The sequence below is a fragment of the Oratosquilla oratoria genome, chromosome 40, assembly GCF_046742065.1.
Source record: "Oratosquilla oratoria isolate Oo_2021 chromosome 40, ASM4674206v1, whole genome shotgun sequence".
Classification (NCBI taxonomy): domain Eukaryota; kingdom Metazoa; phylum Arthropoda; class Malacostraca; order Stomatopoda; family Squillidae; genus Oratosquilla; species Oratosquilla oratoria.
In genome coordinates, this window is record NC_134816.1 from 17,522,326 (window position 1) to 17,540,459 (window position 18,134).

The following is an 18,134-nucleotide window of genomic DNA, read 5'->3' on the forward strand; positions in this document are numbered from 1 at the left end:
AACTGTGGCCTTGTTGCTTCCCCACAGAAGAGCAGAATTTTCTCCTACCGCCCTCCTGCCACGCTGCCAGAGTTCATGATTGGAGACTGCATCATCCCACTAAGCTCCCAGTACTGCTACCTTGGTGCACCAGTACGAATCTCGGAAACTCTTTCTGCCCGGCGTCAATCCCATACCGTAATTCGTGAATTGCTAGATCGTCTCCAACGTCGGCTCCGGCCTCTCCAGTGGCTCACCAACAACTCTTCCGGTATCTCCATCCCCGTGGCCAGAACTGTCTATATTACTTTTATACGCTCTGTTGTTGATTACCTCTCCCCTGCCTTAATTCAACTTCCTCGATATGCTTTAGAGCCACTGGAGATTTTTCAGAATAAAGCCATGAGAATCATTCTCGGTTGCCCAATGACTACCAGAATTGTCAACATGCAACGGGAATTACGGCTTCCATCCCTAGTTGAGAGGATTTATTCTAATGTCACCTGCCTCACAGTTAAGTGTATACACTTTCCCCACATCTCACCGCACTTCACAGCACTGGTCAGAGATTCTCTCGGCCCCGCTCCGCCCGTCCCCCGCCTCATGCCCCCCGGTCGCCGTCTTATAAAGTCTATCTCCTCCTTCATTCGCAGCCTAGATTTACAAGTACCAGTAGCTGACATACCCCCAGGCCCTCCCCCGTGGACGCTACCATCGCCTGTGGTTAGCTTCACTCCTACAGCAAAATGTGACCCACCTCCTCTACAACTACATCTAGCCTTGGAACATGTTACCCAGGTAACATCCTCCATCACTGCTCCGCATCGCCTCTACACTGACGGGTCACTACAATCGGATGGTGCAGCTGGAGGAGCAGTCTACTCACCTGACCTACCGCCGCCTCCTGAGGGCTGGGTCGGCCGTCGACTCAGAGATCACTCCAGCTCCACATTGTGTGAACTATACGCCATCTTAGATGCTATCAGTCTCGTTTGCCAAAGAGGAGTGAATGCTGTCATTATATGTGACTCTAAGCCTGCACTGCAATCCCTCACCGCTATTCATCCCACTCACCATTCTGTTGTACAACAAATCCTTTCCTTTCTATCCCTACTAACTATCCGTAATCTCTGCATTGAATTTATTTGGATTCCATCTCATGTAGGTTTGCACCACAACACCAAAGTAGACCGCCTAGCAAAAGAAGCCTGCCGACTCCCCCGTCGTGGTGATGGACGACCTCTCTCCCTGCTATGTTACCTCAACAGGGTCCGCTCCGCTGCACTTCTGCCTGAGCAACGTCGACGGGACACCGAGAGACCCTTCAGTGTCACCATCACCCACTACGAATCCGTATGCCGCCACAAATACAAGTACCGCCGCAAGGGACTTATGGTTCGTCGCCACAATGTTGTCTCAGCCCGACTGCGGCTAGGCTACCGTCCACCGTGGCAGGTCGCCGGGGTGGAGGGCGAGCCTGTATTCACAGAATGTCGCCTATGCCACGCTCCACTAGCCAACACCATCGAGCACTACTGCCTAGCGTGCCCCACTGTAAAACATCTAATACCCCAGGGACTACCATTAGATGCAATCTGTCGTCATCTCCTATCACAAAATAGATTAGATGAAATACTTGTCCGTTACCCCCGCTTTGGTGGGTTCTCATAATACCTGATGCCCTGCGTGACATCTCAGTCTTATTCCCCTTTGAATGAATGTACAATACCCAGTGTCGTATATGTTACCTGCAACCCATGTATTTGTATGTGTATATAAGTGTATGTGTACGTGTGTAAGCATGTGCATACCAGTTGCCTTCCTACATTCATTATGAAAACCTCCCCCACTGTATGACGCTAATGCGTAATAAGTTAAATAATAATAAAAAAAAAACATGCACAAATAGACAAACAAATAAATAAATAAAAAATGAAACAACAGACGTAATCAAACCCCTAAAAAATTATAATAGTAATAAATAATATAAAATGCATTACAGCATTTTACGTGGGTATCTAATCAAACCTTACGGATAGTGTCATTAACGGGAACAACGCTTTTCAAAATACGCAGCTTTTACGTAATATCGTTTCCACGGGCATTGACCGTTACGAGTTCGTTTGAATAAAAACGACTTCGGTTACAATATTCTATTTTTCAAATCTCAAAATATCAAATTATCTTTCTGTTATATATAGCAAAGGTGAATGATGAACTAAGAAATAACCTATACGAATGTTAGACATACAGTACTGTTGAAATGTTCTTGGAAAAATCTAGATTTCTGTAAGCGAAGTCATATTCTAGTTATTCAGATGGAGGTTGGAGGTAGGATGTGGAAGGAAATATAATTCAGTGTGATAACCCCTAGAACTAAATAGAATTGTGTAGCTATAGCTATGTAGAAATCTATAAAATACATCACTCTCGGAAATTTAGGTTTAAGAAGGAAATAGGCAAGAACTGGTTGCCCAATAAAGTAGTTAACGAATGGAATTGACTTAATAACCTGCATGTAGTGGTGAGTGCTGAAAAAAAATTAGCTGTTTTAAGAGAAGATTATATAACTTTATGGATAAGGATGACAGGACGTCATGGACATGAAACTGCCTAGTTTAGGCCTTTGGGTCTCTTGCAGGCTCCTCCATTCTTGTGTTCTTACGTCGCAGTCGATTTAGTTTCAACATATAATACGAGGACAAACTATTCAATATAGCTTGTCGTTTCCATAGTGTTCAATTCGGTACTGTCTCAGATGGATGCTTCGCATTTCGGTGTTTCAAAAAAGGTGCTAAAAAGCAGATATTATGATAAAGACGGGATAAGTTACGTTAGACTAGTTTAGGTTGGGTTAGGGATGGTTTTGTTTAGGGTAGGTTAAGGTAGGTTTGGTTAGGTTGTTATGTTGGTTTGGTTAGGATAAGTTAGGTTGGTTTAGTTAGGTTAAGTTAGATTAGGTTATGTTATGTTTGGTTTGGTTTGGTTTGGTTAGGTTAAGGTAGGTTCGGTTAGGTGAGGTTAAGATAGGTTAGGTTAAGTTAGGTTAAGGTAGGTCAGGTTAAGTTTAGTTTAGTTTGGTTTGGTTTGGTTTGGTTTGGTTAGGTTAAGTTAGGTTAAGGTAGGTTTGGTTTGATTTGGTTAAGTTTGGTTTGATTTGGTTAAATTATGTAAAGTTTGGTTTGCTTTGGTTTGGTCCAAATGGAACCAGACAACTTTCAGGAAGACAAAGCAACACCATCTATCTAATCGTAGAAAAAAAAAAAAAAAAAAAAAAAATCGTTTCTGGTACCAAGTTTGTTACGGAAAGATTGATACCCAATCACGTACTACATTTGGTCATCGAGTAGGCACTGCTCTCAGCCAATCAGGATGATGAGCCCCCACCCCCTCCCACCCGCATCCTTTGGTAGGTTAGCTCCTGTCGTTCATTCGAATTAGTGGCTTTTGTAATGTGTGTGTTAGTGTGTTTGTGTGTCTGTGATCGAAATTGGTGGACCGGACTATCTAGGCCTTCGTTAACAAGTCAATGAAATAGTGACAATATGATATAGAAAAGCTTTTGTGTGTTCTCTACACCCTCAAGACCACCGTGAAAGGATTTTCCATCCTAAATCGAGAAGCTTAGACGAGACTAGGGTGAGTGTGACACTACTGTACAATGCAAACGCTAGAATGACACAGGGTGACGGGTACACACTTGCCCAAGGGTGAGGAGCTTTGAAGTCTTTATAAAGGCTTAGAACTCTAGTTACTTTTGTTAGGATTTATCTGTTCATTTCGATTTTTATTACAGCAGGTTTAGTTAATCTCGTGGTTAAATAACGCATATTTTACGCCTGTTACTTTCAGTGTTCTTTAATTGCATTGATTAACCACACGTGATCCAGCATTTGTAATGTTGGGAGTGCAAAACCCCGGTCACACATAGACGACTTAGGTGTTCGTTTGAGTAGAAACGACTTCATTGACTTTTTTTTATTTTTCGAATCTCCAAATGTCATATTACTTTTGTGTCATATGTTGAGAAGCTACATGACGAACTAAGAGGCGTTAAACCTAGAATACGAATATTAGACACGTTGTTGAATTGTCTTTAGCGAAGTCTAGAATACCGCAAGCGAAGTTGTCCTGCAGATTTTCAAAATCAAAACATTTGACGAGAATCATGATAGTATGATAAGAGCTTTAGGTAATTAAAAAAATAAAAAACAAAAACACCTGGTTTCCATTACGAAACAAATTCTACTTATAGACTATAGATTTCCGTTGCACTTCGTATAGCCTACACCCTATATTGGTATTATCCATATTGATATCGTAGCATATAGCAATACTATATATCTCGAATAGATTTTGAATTCTGTTTGCATACGTTAGACACAGAAAATGTACTTGAGTAGACTTGTAGGCCCGTGTTTCTCAGTTAGGGCTCCGCAAATGTTTACTAAAGCTCCACAGGTTTGGGAATTTGAACATATTAGGACCCTGTCACGCATACACGACTCGAGTTCGTTTGAGTGGAAACGACTTAGGTTAAAATCTTTTATTTTTCGAATCTCCTAATATCAAATCAACTTTGCGTTATATACGTGGAAACTGAATGACGAACTGCGAGAAGTTAATCCTAGACGAATGTTAGACACATTGTGAACTGTAGGCTTAGGGAAGTCGAGAACACTGTAGGCGAAGTCATATTCCAGCTTTTCAAAATCAAAACATTTGATTAGAATCATGATAGTGTGAATGGAGCTTAATTACCGTTAATCCTGTCATGGCTCAGTTGTTTATATGATTCATGATTACACAATGTGTCTTAATGAAGATGTAAAAATATTTTTCTAGTTTTTATATGGCTGGTTGAGTCTCTCAGAATGTAGCGATGATTTGAATGATATATTACTATGCTATTGTCCTATTTTGTCATTGAACTTCGAATCGTTTGTTTGTTTGCGCGTCATACTCTGTCTGTCTGTCTGGCTACGTCGTTTGTTTTGGTTGCGCGTCATACTCGGTAAACTGTACACGAAGCTGACTAGCTACGTCGTCGCATTCTGTCTGGGACCGGTTAGAGAAACAGTCGTGACTCTCCTCGTAAGTTGCTTCTCTCCCTTTACTTGTTCAGTTATGTGGTCTACTCATATGATGAGTCCTATATGTTCATTATATATATGTATATATATATATATATATATATATATATATATATATATATATATATATATATATTGTGTAAACTATATTTTGTAATGTATTTCCAGGTGTTCTAGTTGATTAAAGCTTGGGAGTAGCCACCAAGTCTTATTATTATGACAATCTAATCAACTAGAACATGGAAAAACTATTAAAGCCGGCTCGTCTGGATCTGGACCCCAGCTCCTCAACTGCAGCGCGAGAGTGGAGGCACTGGTATAAAACCTTCTCCAACTTCATACAAGAGTGTGGAGAAAATGCACCTGGCAAACTAAGAACTCTTGTGAACTGTGTTAGTCATAATGTCTATGAATACATCGAGGAATGTACTAATTATGATTCGGCTATTTCTGTTCTACAGAAATTGTATGTAAAGACACCCAACGAAATATTCACTAGGCATTTACTTGCAACTCGTCAACAAAAGCCCGGTGAATCCTTAGATGATTTTTTGAGAGAACTACGTAAGTTAGGTAAGGATTGTAACCTAAAGGTAGTTAGTGCTGAACAGTACAAGAAAGAGTTAATTAGGGATGCCTTTATTAATGGTCTAACCTCGCCTTTGATTCGCCAACGTCTCTTGGAAAACAAGACTTTAGATTTACAGGCTGCTTATGATCAAGCTTATTCTTTAGACTTAGCTCAACGCAATGCCAACTCTTACGGTCCCGTAACTCCTCAGTTTGTGCACAGCGCCGCTGTGATGACCCCTGATCGTACTCAGACTTGGGATGGGACTGTGAAGAAAAAACCTATGTCTAAGGATTGTGTGATGACTGCTGAAGATCCGGTATTGGCAGCTACCCTATCCATGAAGAGTAGGTGTTACTTCTGTGGAGTACTACGCCATAAACGTATTACTTGTCCCGCTCGAAATGCTACTTGTAATAAGTGTGGTAAGCAAGGTCATTTCGCTCGTGTGTGCATGTCCAAGGTGCCGGCTCCTTCAGGTAAGACCCCTACAGCTACTATGTTTGACTCTTCCCAACCTTCGGTCCTTGCCACCATCTCTGGTACCACTTTCCCTCAGAGCCTCCATCTAGCGGCCACCTCAACAACTATCAATGGACGAAAGTTATCGGCACTTGTCGATTCCTGCAGTGATGACAATTACATAGACGAGGAAATTGCACGGGACTTTAAACTTCTAATACATCGAACAGGTAAAGATGTCACTCAAGCTCAGAAGTCATTACACACTAACTCTCATGGTTATGTCGTAGTTGACTTAACGCTACATCTTAATGGACAAACTTATCCTTCCACTCGTCTTGCACTGATGAAAGATTTGTGCTGTGGGGTACTGCTTGATCAGGATTTCCAAAAACAGCACCAGAGTATAGTCATTGAATATGGTGGACCAAAACCTACGCTCAAGTTACCCGATACTGACTCGTATTGTTCTCTGGCGGCTGCTGCTATAGATGAGCCTTCTCTTTTTCAACATTTGTCACCTAACTGTAAGCCCATAGTAACTAAGTTGAGATGTTATAGTAAAGATGACAGAGAATTCATTGAAATGGAAATAAACAGTCTACTTGCTGAGGGTATCATTGAGAGTAGCTTATCCCCATGGAAGGCCCAAGTTGTTGTAGTGAAGGACCCAATGAATCGACATAAGCAAAGGATGTGTGTGGATTACTCACAAACTGTGAATTACACAGAGCTAGACGCTTATCCATTGCCAAGAATAGACACTATGGTGAATGAACTATCAACATACCATGTGTTCTCAACTTTTGACTTAAAAATCGCATATCACCAAATTCCGCTGAAAGAATCGGACAAGAAGTACACAGCCTTTGAGGCCAATGGACGCCTATATCAATTTTGTAGAGTTCCGTTCGGAGTGACAAATGGAGTAGCTGTCTTTCAACGAACCATGGATAAGCTTGTGAAAGAAGTAAACTTACAATGTGCATTTCCATATCTTGACAATATAACTATCGCTGGCCGCACTCAAGAAGAACACGATCGTAATGTACAACACTTTCTTGAAGTCATCCATAACAGAAATTTAACCCTCAATACCTCTAAAACTATTAAGTCTGTTCGCTCAATTAATATCCTTGGTTACTGTGTATGAAATGGGATTATAAAACCTGATCCCGAGAGGCCTCGTCCACTACAAGAACTCCCACCCCCCACAAGTCGGGGATCTTTAAAGAGAGCACTGGGTATGTTTGCTTACTATGCCAAATGGATACAAGATTTTTCAACCAAAGTAAGACCATTAGCGAGTGCAAAGGAGTTTCCTTTAGATAAAGAAGCTCTACAGGCTTTCAGTCTGCTCAAGTTAGAACTTGAAAGAACAACGTTATACTCGGTGGATGAAAACTTGTCCTTTGAAGTCGAATGTGATGCTTCCGAAGTAGCTATTTCGGCTGTGCTTAACCAGGGTGGGAGACCAGTAGCTTTCATGTCTAGGACTCTACAAGGAAGCGAAACACGTTATCACATTGTAGAAAAGGAGGCCATGGCTACAATTGAAGCTGTCCGTAAATGGGGCCACTTCCTTTCTAGACAACATTTCGATCTTATTACTGACCATCGTTCAGTAGCCTTTATGTTCGATAACCGGAAACGCACAAAGATCAAGAATACCAAGATCCAGGAGTGGCGGATGGAACTCGCTGCCTTCAGTTATACCGTCCATTATCGCCCTGGTAAAGAGAATGTGGTTCCTGGTGCCTTCTCTCGAGCCTTCTGTTGTTCTACTGTCTCTGCGTCTTCTACTCTCACTGAACTACATGAGGGTCTATGTCATCCAGGAATGACTCGTTTATTGCACTTTGTGAGATCTAAAAACCTCCCCTTTTCCACTGAAGATGTCAGGAAGGTTTGTACTTCTTGCAAGATTTGTGCAGAGGTAAAGCCAAGATTCTATGGACCTCAAGAAGGAACACTCATCAAGGCTACTCAGCCTATGGAGAGGTTAAGCATCGACTTCAAAGGACCTCTCCCAACCGCCTCACGTAATCCCTATATACTTACTGTTGTAGATAAATACTCCCGTTTCCCCTTTGCTTTTCCATGTCCCAATATGAATACGACAACTGTGATCAAATGCCTGGAACAGGTATTTAGCCTATGTGGGATGCCTAATTATATTCATTCTGATCTAGGAACATCGTTCATGTCCAAGGATCTTAAAACCTACCTTTTACAAAAAGGAGTTGCTACGAGCCGAACTACCCCATATCACCCGATCGGCAATGGACAAGTGGAACGGCTCAACGGTATTATATGGAAGGCAATCCAGCTGGCCCTGAAGTCGCGGGACCTACCCGATCAACATTGGGAATTGGTACTTACTGATGTACTGCACTCTCTTAGATCCCTTCTGTCTACATCTACAAATGTCACACCCCACGAACGTTTCTTTGGTTTTCCACGTCGTTCTTCCTCTGGAAGCTCTCTACCTTCATGGCTAATGACACCAGGTCCAGTATTACTGAGAAGATTCGTTAGGGCAAACAAAAATGAACCTTTGGTTGATCAAGTCGAACTTCTGGATGTTAATCCAACTTATGCTAATATTAGACATCAGGATGGACGGGAGTCAACAGTTTCTGTCCGCGACTTGGCTCCTTATTCCAAAAGACAGGTCAACTTTTGTGTAAACTATATTTTGTAATGTATTTCCAGGTGTTCTAGTTGATTAAAGCTTGGGAGTAGCTACCAAGTCTTATTATTATGACAGTTATTATCACGAAATGTTTAGCAAAAGTGATTATATCCTACATAATCCCGTATCAAAGGGTCCCCGGAATATGTAAGTCAATGTAAGGTCTTCACAAAGCTTGACATCGCTCACAGGCCAAGCACACTCGTTGGGTGAGTTGTCGATTTGTTTTTTTCCAAGGCTGAAATTACTTGCGCATCAGGTGTGATGCATGTCTTATTTTCGCTTTCGACCCTCATTTGCTTTTTGATGTATCCTAGGGGGTTGAGGTTGTAATGTGCTTGTGATAAATGTATTTTTCGGTGGCGTAGTGTATGATTTGTGGCTGCATGACAGAGGAAGCGTGTATTTTGGTCGTTTGTTCGTGATGTAGTGATGTGAAAGCGGGTTAACCGCAAGCATTTGGTAAATGAATGCAAAATACAGACTTGCAAATGAAATACTATATGTAATATATAATAAGAACACAAGAATGAAGGAGACTGCAATAGACCATAAGGCCTACACTAGGCAGCTCCGTATCCATCACCACCTGTCATCCCCATCCATAAAGTTGTCTAATCGTTTCTTAAAACAACTGATAGTTTCAGCGCTTACTACATGGTTACTAAGTTTATTCCATTCGTCGACCACCCTATTAGTGAGCCAATTCTTGCCTATTTCCTTTTTAAATCTAAATTTGTCCAGTTTATAACCATTACTGCGAGTCCTGCCCTGTTGTTTTAATATGATGACCTTATTTGCATCACCTTTGTTAAAGCCTTTGATCCACTTGAACACTTCTATTGGATCACCCAGCATTCTGCGTCTTTCCAGAGTGAAAGTTAAGATGCCTAAGCCTCTCTTCGTAAGGTAAATTTCTGAGTCCATGATATATACATGTGTAATGTATATAATATATAATAAGATAATATATATATTACATATAAATAAATGTTGGAATTAGCAAACGTGCGCATTAGATCTATGATGTTACGTAGAATCTATGGGCATATAGTAGTGAGTTTGATTCCCGGGACCCACTGCGGGCTTCCCGCGTCGGTTCCTGACAGACCTGACCAGGCGTGGAGGCGACCAAAACATCGGTAAAAAAAAAAGGGCTTCCCGCAACCGACAGGTTTCTCACTTCCCACTACGGAACTCAAAGACACAACACAGGTAATAAACATGGTTGACCAAGGCTGCAGACTCTTTTGGTCATTAAGTATGCCATATGTCATCTTTATTATAATTATTTTACTATTATACATTTTTTTTTCTTACCCTCATTTGTCTATTCATTTATTCATTTGTATATTCACCAACTGGTTTATTTACATATTCCTTTGTCTATCTTTCAATAACTTTATTTATTTGTTCATCATACTTTCATTTATTCAATGATCTATTTATTATTATCTACTTTTCATTATTTTTTTCACGCCCAAATTTTCGTGCCTGTAAAATTCGTCACTTTATTCAACTTGTTTTGTCGTACTCTGTGGGTACAACAATGCTTAGTTTCGTCTTTCTATCTTTGGTGTTCATTATTCGTTGTGTTAACGTGTGAGCAACAGGCACTGGGCTAGCTGCAAATTTCTCCCATTTCTTTCTCTTTTATCTTATCATAATCTTCTATTGTTATTCATATTCATATTCATATTATTCATATTATTCATATTCATACTATTACATATATCATTATCATCATTATCATCATTATGATTATTATTGTCATCATTATGATTATTATTGTCATCATTGTTATGATCGTTATTATGATCGTTATTATTAACGTTATCGTTTTTATTATCGGTATTATTGTTATTATTATCGTCATCGTTGTCATCAATATTATCATAACTATTATCATTATTACTATTAATATATTAATATTAATACTATTGACATTGTTATTACTTGTATTGTTATTACTACCACTACTATAATAGTTATTACTGTTGTTGTTACTATTGTCATTGTTATTATTATTGTTATCATTATTGTTATTATTATCAAAATTATTATTATTATTATCATCATTATTATTATAATTTTCTTTAATGACATTATTATATTTATCATTATAATGATTAATATTGTTATCATTATCATTACTATTGTTATCATCATCATCATTACTATTATTATTACTCTAATTATTATTACTATTATTATTTTTACTATCGAAGGTGTAGAAGTTCTTGAAGATCCTGAAGATCTCGAAGTTCTCGAATACCCTGAAGGTCTTGCAAATCTTAAGGGTTTCGAGCGTTTACAAGCTCCTGAAGGTCTCGAAGTTCTTGAAGTTCTGGAAGGTGTAAAAGTTCTGGAAGGTGTGGAGGTTCTAGAAGGTGCGGAGGTCCTAGAAGGCGGCACGGAAGTCCTGGAAGGCGGCGCGGAGGTCCTGGAGGGCAGCGCGGAAGTCCTGGAGGGCAGCGCGGAATTCCTGGAAGGCGGCGCGGAGGTCCTGGAGGGCGGCGCGGAGGCCCTGGAGGGCGGCGCGGAGGCCCTGGAGGGCGGCGCGGAGGCCCTGGAGGGCGGCGCGGAGGTCCTGGAGGGCGGCGCGGAGGTCCTGGAAGGCGGCGCGGAGGTCCTGGAGGGCGGCGCGGAGGTCCTGGAGGGCGGCGCGGAGGTCCTGGAAGGCGGCGCGGAGGTCCTGGAGGGCGGCGCGGAGGTCCTGGAGGGCGGCGCGGAGGTCCTGGAGGGCGGCGCGGATGTCCTGGAGGGCGGCGCGGAGGTCCTGGAGGGCGGTGCAACACACACACACACACACACACACACACACACACACACACACACACACACACACACACACACACACACACACACACACACACACACGGAGTGCTGAACGTTTTCGTTTGTCGGGGCATCTTGGGAGTGCAGGGAGGAATGGTAGAGGACGGAATACATAGAGCAATAAATGAGAGGGTCGCATTATCAACATCTATGTACTTTGTGCACGACAATCACCGAAGGACAGAGATGCCCTTCTCCAGTTTCCTATTTAGTTTTTTAATTTATGTTGTTTTTCTATTGTTCCTCTTTGTGCTCTGAAGACGCCTTGCTGATGGACGGAAGCTTTCGGTGTTCCGATCTTTTGTATTCCTTTGGTTTCTGAAAAGAAGCAAAAATACATGTGTGTGTGTGTGTGTGTGTGTGTGTGTGTGTGTGTGTGTGTGCGCGAGGAGGGAATGATGAAGGGTCGCCTCCCCGCCCCTACATTGATGGACGTGCTAAACCGAGAATACTGTAGCCACACTTGCAGTGTTGGGGAGGTTTGTGGTGGTGATAGGGAGCTTGTAGTTGTTGGGTGGTGATTTTTATTTATCGACTCCAGCGGCAGTCGCTCGAAAAAAAAGCGGCTTACGGCAACTGAAGGGCCTCACCCAAACAGGGGTTTCTCACTTCTCATGGCGTGGGAGTTGGATGTGAGTGAGCTAATCCTCTGGGATTGTCGTCGCCAAGCAATTTTATTCAGCTGAGGAGAACCTTGTGGTTCCAAGGATGATTTTAATCCTATTTTTGGGCTTAAACGAAAGGTACTTTTTTGGGCTCAAAAATAAATGCATTACGTGCTTAAATGACAGGTCCTTCTTTGGGCTAAAATTGTCTGGTTTTCCTATTTTTCTGTCTTTGTATTTTTTATTTATAATTTTTTTCAATTCTCATTTTCTAAGAAATATTCAAATTCTTCTCTCTATACTATTTCAAATGGAAAGCTTTTTCCTGATCTGATATTTTTATTTCTAATGCTTTCTCTTTCCATGTGTTCATGTTTGGAAAGCTTTCTAAGGGCTGTTCTTATTCTATTATTTTTTTCTTCTTAAATTTTCATATTTTCATTTCATATGGGCTTATCTGTTTCTTTGTTATTTTCTTTGGCTTCTTTCTTTTATATAATTCATTTCATTTTTATATAATTTTTTGGGCTGTATTCAATGCCTCCAGGTGCCGACATCGCTCCTAGTGCGATACCATGCCGGAGGTGTCCTCCATTGAGGGGCGACTGGGCACGGCCCCCAGAACTGCCGGCGACCTCCAAGGTCCCGAGTCGCCCTCGAGGACAACCTCCAGGAGCTCATGCCTTCCTGGAGGCAGGAAGAAGGAACTTGGTTGACGGTCACCGAAGAACAGAGGTCGTCCTCGTCATATTCATCGGTGCCGTGGGCCCAGCAATAGTCCTTTCCTCTTAGGCAGAAGTCACAAGGGACTTCGAGGAGGACTTCATCCATAATCGTGGGCTCGTTATTCCTCTGTGCTGGGGCTTGTGCGAGCACCTCTTGATTGGGCTCTGGGCTCCTCGTAGTCCTTCTTGAATTGGGCTTTGGACTCGAGGTTGTTCTTGTTGCTGGACTTGGCCGGGAGGGCAGTCGCCTCCATAAGGGAACCCCCGGGCTTTCGTACGTCTTCCTTTTGGGCTCTCCTTGGTGTGCCTGGAACAGGGGCCTGATGCAGGCTTTTCGCCAGCTGAGGGCGCCGTCGTAAAACATTCCTGCCACAAGTCAGGACTTCCATGAAATCGAGGCTCAGCAGTTGTGACTCCGCTTGTCGCATCTCCTTTTGCTGCCAATGTTGATGGTTAGTCTTTCGGGCGAGTGGTACACAAAAGGCGAAATTTCTTCAAGAGGGGAAGCATAAAACTCGGTAGTTCATAACTGACACGTACACACACACACACACACACACACACACACACACACACACACACACACACACACACACACACACACACACACACACACACACTCGTATACATAAACACATGTAGACACACTCACACTAACGTAAACATATTAACTCACACACACACACACACACACACACACACACACACACACACACACACACACACACACACACACACACACACACACACACACACACATATTGTATGCATGTATTGGTTAGAAATTAAACTACATGTAGAATTAGATTAATGCGTAGTTTCTGTGTATGTGTGTGCGTGCGTGCGTGCTTTAGCGTGAGTTCCAGAGTTCTAGAAGTCGTTGTACTTGTTAATTAATTGTCATATAAATTGTAATGCGAAAGTTGAGTGAATGGGATATAGATCATCTTTACTGTCAAATTAAGTTGTTGTGTAACTGAAAGTGTATGAATGTAAAATTTCTGTGTGCAAATGAATAATTAAAATAATTAGATAAATAAAAGTTAGCAACTGTTTTGTGGATCGAATCGGTGCTTGTCACGCAGCACGCCAGATTTTTGTGTGAGCTCGTTCTGTACGCATCAGTGCATTTTCCGTGACTGTGGTGAAGAGTGTGAAGACGAAGTTGTTCCTTACTCCTACAATATATTAACTTTTTGACGTGCAGCGTTTTACTCCACCTTATTGTTAACCAAAACAATAAATGGTGGCGCGGTGTCGAAAGTTAAGTGCTCCCCCGACCGGCCTACCCACAGCGTCTACGCCATTAGTGCATCGGCAGTGTACAAGTCTCTGTCTGCATTGTTTACAACAGAGTGAAGATCTGTGTGACCCTTTTTCCAGTCTGCGCTCCTTGTGTGATCCCATATTGCATTTTCAAGCAATTCTCTGCCCTGCAAGCGGCATTCCACCATACACAAGCGCCAGTGCTATAGGGTCACCTCTCCTCCCTCTTCCTACTTCGTCGCTACCCAAGCCAAGCTATCGTTCGCATTTCCCGTCTTTCACTCTCACCGTCACCCTTCAGCTCGCACCCCCCTACCCAGCTGTCAATCATTCTTCGATTCAGCTCACCAACTACCTCACAGCATACGCGTGACTCCAAATTCCCGCAGACGCGTACTTCCAGCATCATCTTCTTCTTCAAGTGGATTACGCAGTTCCAGTCTCTGCTCCACTTCTCCACTTCCAAAGTGGAATCCGGAAACCACGACCGTTTGGAAGTCTCCGCTCCAGCTTCAACCACTTCCATGAACGTGCTGTACTGTGCTGTGCACAAACGAGGTCACCATCTTCCAGCTCACAGCCTAGCTGCATGCGTGACGTCACGACCGTCCGCGCAAGGCACCATCCACCTCCATCCGCTCTCCGTTCCTCACAACGGAGCCCGCGGACTCCACCTCCATCGCTCTCCGTTCCTCACAGCGAGACCCAACGGACTCACCTCCACTGCGACACCAACCACCTCCGCCGTCTTTGCTGAGCGCTCTACCCTCCACATCACCCTCCCGACGTCGTCTCCGTTACACGACGATTCCAGTCGGTTTACTGAGCCCCTCCTCCATAAGTGACATTCTGAACTTAAGTTCTAGTGCAGTTATTTATATGTGGCTGATGTACAGTTTCCTGCAGATGTCCTTCTGGGACTAGCCACTATGCAGCAATATGGAATTAGCGTCTTTCCCCAACGCCATGGCATTGCTTACGGTCGTCATTTTATACCAGCCCTACCCTTGGCGACTACTTCTCACCCACCTTCTGCAAATTCCCCCTCCCACAGCATGCCAACTGTGTCAGTGCCCACTATTGTTGCTCCTCCTACCCCCTCTACCCAGATTCAGATAACTCAAACTGAGAGTACTTCCTCCCTTTCTCCTCTAGCTCCCACGTCCCAGGATACTGTACAATCATCATCTGAACCTTCTCTTCAGAATTCACTTCCTCCTTCTAGTGAACAGACCTTGCACAAAGTTCCCACCCGTACAAAGCGTTTGCGTTCTTCTCGCATGCCTAAATCAAGGAAAAGGAATACCAAATGTTCTCCCCCTTCTACAGAATTCTCTCCAACAGAAAGCCAGATTTCTCCTTCCTTGGATGATTTAGTAATTACCTCCTCCCCGGTCTCTGATGTGCTTTCCACAATGTGTCGCACTACTCATGCAGTGTTAACAAGACCTGTGACTCTTCCACCACATGAGTATTTCAAAGTGCAGCTTCGCATTTTCCAAGCTCCGGAATGTGATGTTCTCTGTATGCCAGAATCCACACGTGTCAAAGGCATATCACTAATGTCAGCTTTATGCACTACCTCCAAGAATGGTCATACGTCTTTTCTTGTTGCCAATGACACTCATGCTCCCCTCCACCTCAAACTTGGTACTAACTTATGTGATTTTCTTGTGTATCCTTCAAGAGTAAAAGTCATTGATGACCAAAATTCTTCCTTGCCAGTTTGTACCATTAACTCCGATGTGCATCAGGCACAGGTTCCTATTGAAGCATCTCACTTCAAAACCCTTGACTTCCCCGATGCTCAACAGGATTTAACTTCCTTATGCAATGCCTTTCGCCATGTCATTGCCTTGCCAGGTGAATCCCTAGGTTCTACAGACCTCATTCACCACCACATTCCCCTTCGTGATGGCTCTAAACCTTGCTATATTCCGGCTTATAGACTCCCGCACAGTAAGCGCAAGATTGTGGACAAGCTCATTGCAGACATGCTTGCCCAAGATATAATTGAACCTTCTATTTCCGAGTGGAATTTTCCCCTATTTGTTGTTCCCAAACCAGATGGTACATTTCGCCCTGTTGTTGATTTTAGGGAGCTTAACAAAATCACTGTTCCCGAAAGAACGCCCATTCCCGTTCTCCAGGAAATCCTACATTCTGTTGGTCAGAATAATACTGTCTTTTCAACTTTAGACCTAATGTCAGGATATTTTCAAATTCCTCTTGCTCCGGAAAGCAAACCTCTAACAGCTTTCTCTACCCCTTCTGGTCATTTCCAATTCAAACGTTTGGCTATGGGTCTCACTTCTGCTCCTTCTGTCTTCACACGACTTATGTATACCGTACTTCATGGCTTAATTGGTGAAAATGTCTTCATGTATTTGGATGACATCATAATAGCTTCCAAATCTGTACCTGACCACATTAACACACTTCAACAAGTCTTTTCTCGTCTTGCAGATGCCAACCTTAAACTTAAACTCAGCAAATGCTCCTTTCTTAAGAAAGAAATTCGTTTTCTTGGACATGTACTAACTTCTGATGGCATTCTTACGGTTCCTGATAAAGTCAAAGCTGTTGCTGACTTCCCTCGTCCAACGGACCTTGAGCACCTTCGCTCCTTCCTTGGTCTTTCAGGTTATTACCGTAGGTACATCCGCAATTATTCAAAAATTGCAGCCCCTCTTTCTTCACTACTAAAGAAAGATGTACCTTTCCACTGGTCGTCTGCCCAGGAACAAGCCTTTGCAGACTTAAAGAATGCCCTTACCACTGCTCCTGTCTTAGCCTTTCCTAACTATGACTTACCCTTTATTCTCTACACCGATGCCTCATTCCAAGGTCTTGGTGCTGTCCTCATGCAAGAACAAGACACACACCTTCGCCCTATTGCCTTTACCAGCAGACTCCTTAACAAAGCTGAACGGAACTATTCTGTCACAGAAATTGAAGCTCTTGCTGTAATATATGCTCTTAGACATTTTAAGGAAATCATTCTAGGCTATCCTGTCACAGTCCATACAGACCACCAGGCACTTCTTCAACTTTTCAGAGGCAAGAACTTGTCCGGGAAACTTGCTCGCTGGTTCTTGACTATTCAAGAATTCAGTCCCACCTTCTCATTTGTGCGCGGATCAGCAAACCATGTTGCAGACGCACTTTCTAGAAATGTTGCTGCTATCAATACCCTCCCTCAGCCAGTCACTCTTACTCATGCGCGTATACAAGCAGCTCAAAGATCCGACCCAATGTGGAAACGTGTGATATTCTCTCTCGAGTCAGGAGATACATCTGATCTTACAGACTTACCTACCTCCTTGGAACACTTCAGACTTGTCAATGACGTTCTTTATCACGAAACCACACTTTCCAACAAGCATGAACCAAACAGACTTGTACAACAACTCGTAGTTCCTTCTGACTTAGTACCTGAAGTTCTGTTCCTTTTACATGATTCTCCACTTGCTGCACATCCAGGAAAAGACAAATGCGTTACACAGGCCAGACTTCAGTATTTTTGGCTTACGATGAGAAAGGATATCCATAACCACGTTGACGCCTGTCATTCATGTGCTAGCCATAAAGGTCATATTCAAAGTAAAGTTCCAATATTGACATACCCAGTCCCTAGCAAACCCTTTGATATGGTTGCAATTGACCTTCTCAAATTACCACTCACTTCTAGTGGAAACCAGTACCTGTTTGTGTGTATGGATCATTTTTCCAGATTTTGCATACTTGCACCTATCCCAGACAAGACTGCGACAACAATTGCAAAGACATTCATTGACAAAGTTATTTGCCCCTTCACTACTCCCAAAGTTCTTCTCTCTGACAATGGCACGGAATTCAACAATGAGATTCTTTCCAATATTTGCAAGTCCTTTCAAATCA

At 42.7% G+C, this 18,134-nt stretch overlaps 2 protein-coding genes across 2 annotated transcripts; both read left to right on the forward strand.

Annotated features, from left to right (window-relative positions):
- The first annotated feature begins 5,311 nt into the window (after positions 1 to 5,311).
- On the forward strand, positions 5,312 to 7,258 carry LOC143020467 (uncharacterized). Its single transcript, XM_076176890.1, has one exon. The coding sequence runs from the start codon at positions 5,312 to 5,314 to the stop codon at positions 7,256 to 7,258; it is 1,947 nt and encodes a 648-aa protein (XP_076033005.1).
- Positions 7,259 to 7,738: 480 nt separating this feature from the next.
- LOC143020468 (uncharacterized) lies at positions 7,739 to 12,841 on the forward strand. The gene is made up of 4 exons (XM_076176891.1): positions 7,739 to 8,805; positions 8,934 to 8,947; positions 11,083 to 11,303; positions 12,791 to 12,841. Exons 1-4 carry the CDS (start codon positions 7,739 to 7,741, stop codon positions 12,839 to 12,841), a joined length of 1,353 nt encoding a protein of 450 aa, XP_076033006.1.
- The last annotated feature ends 5,293 nt before the right edge of the window (positions 12,842 to 18,134 follow it).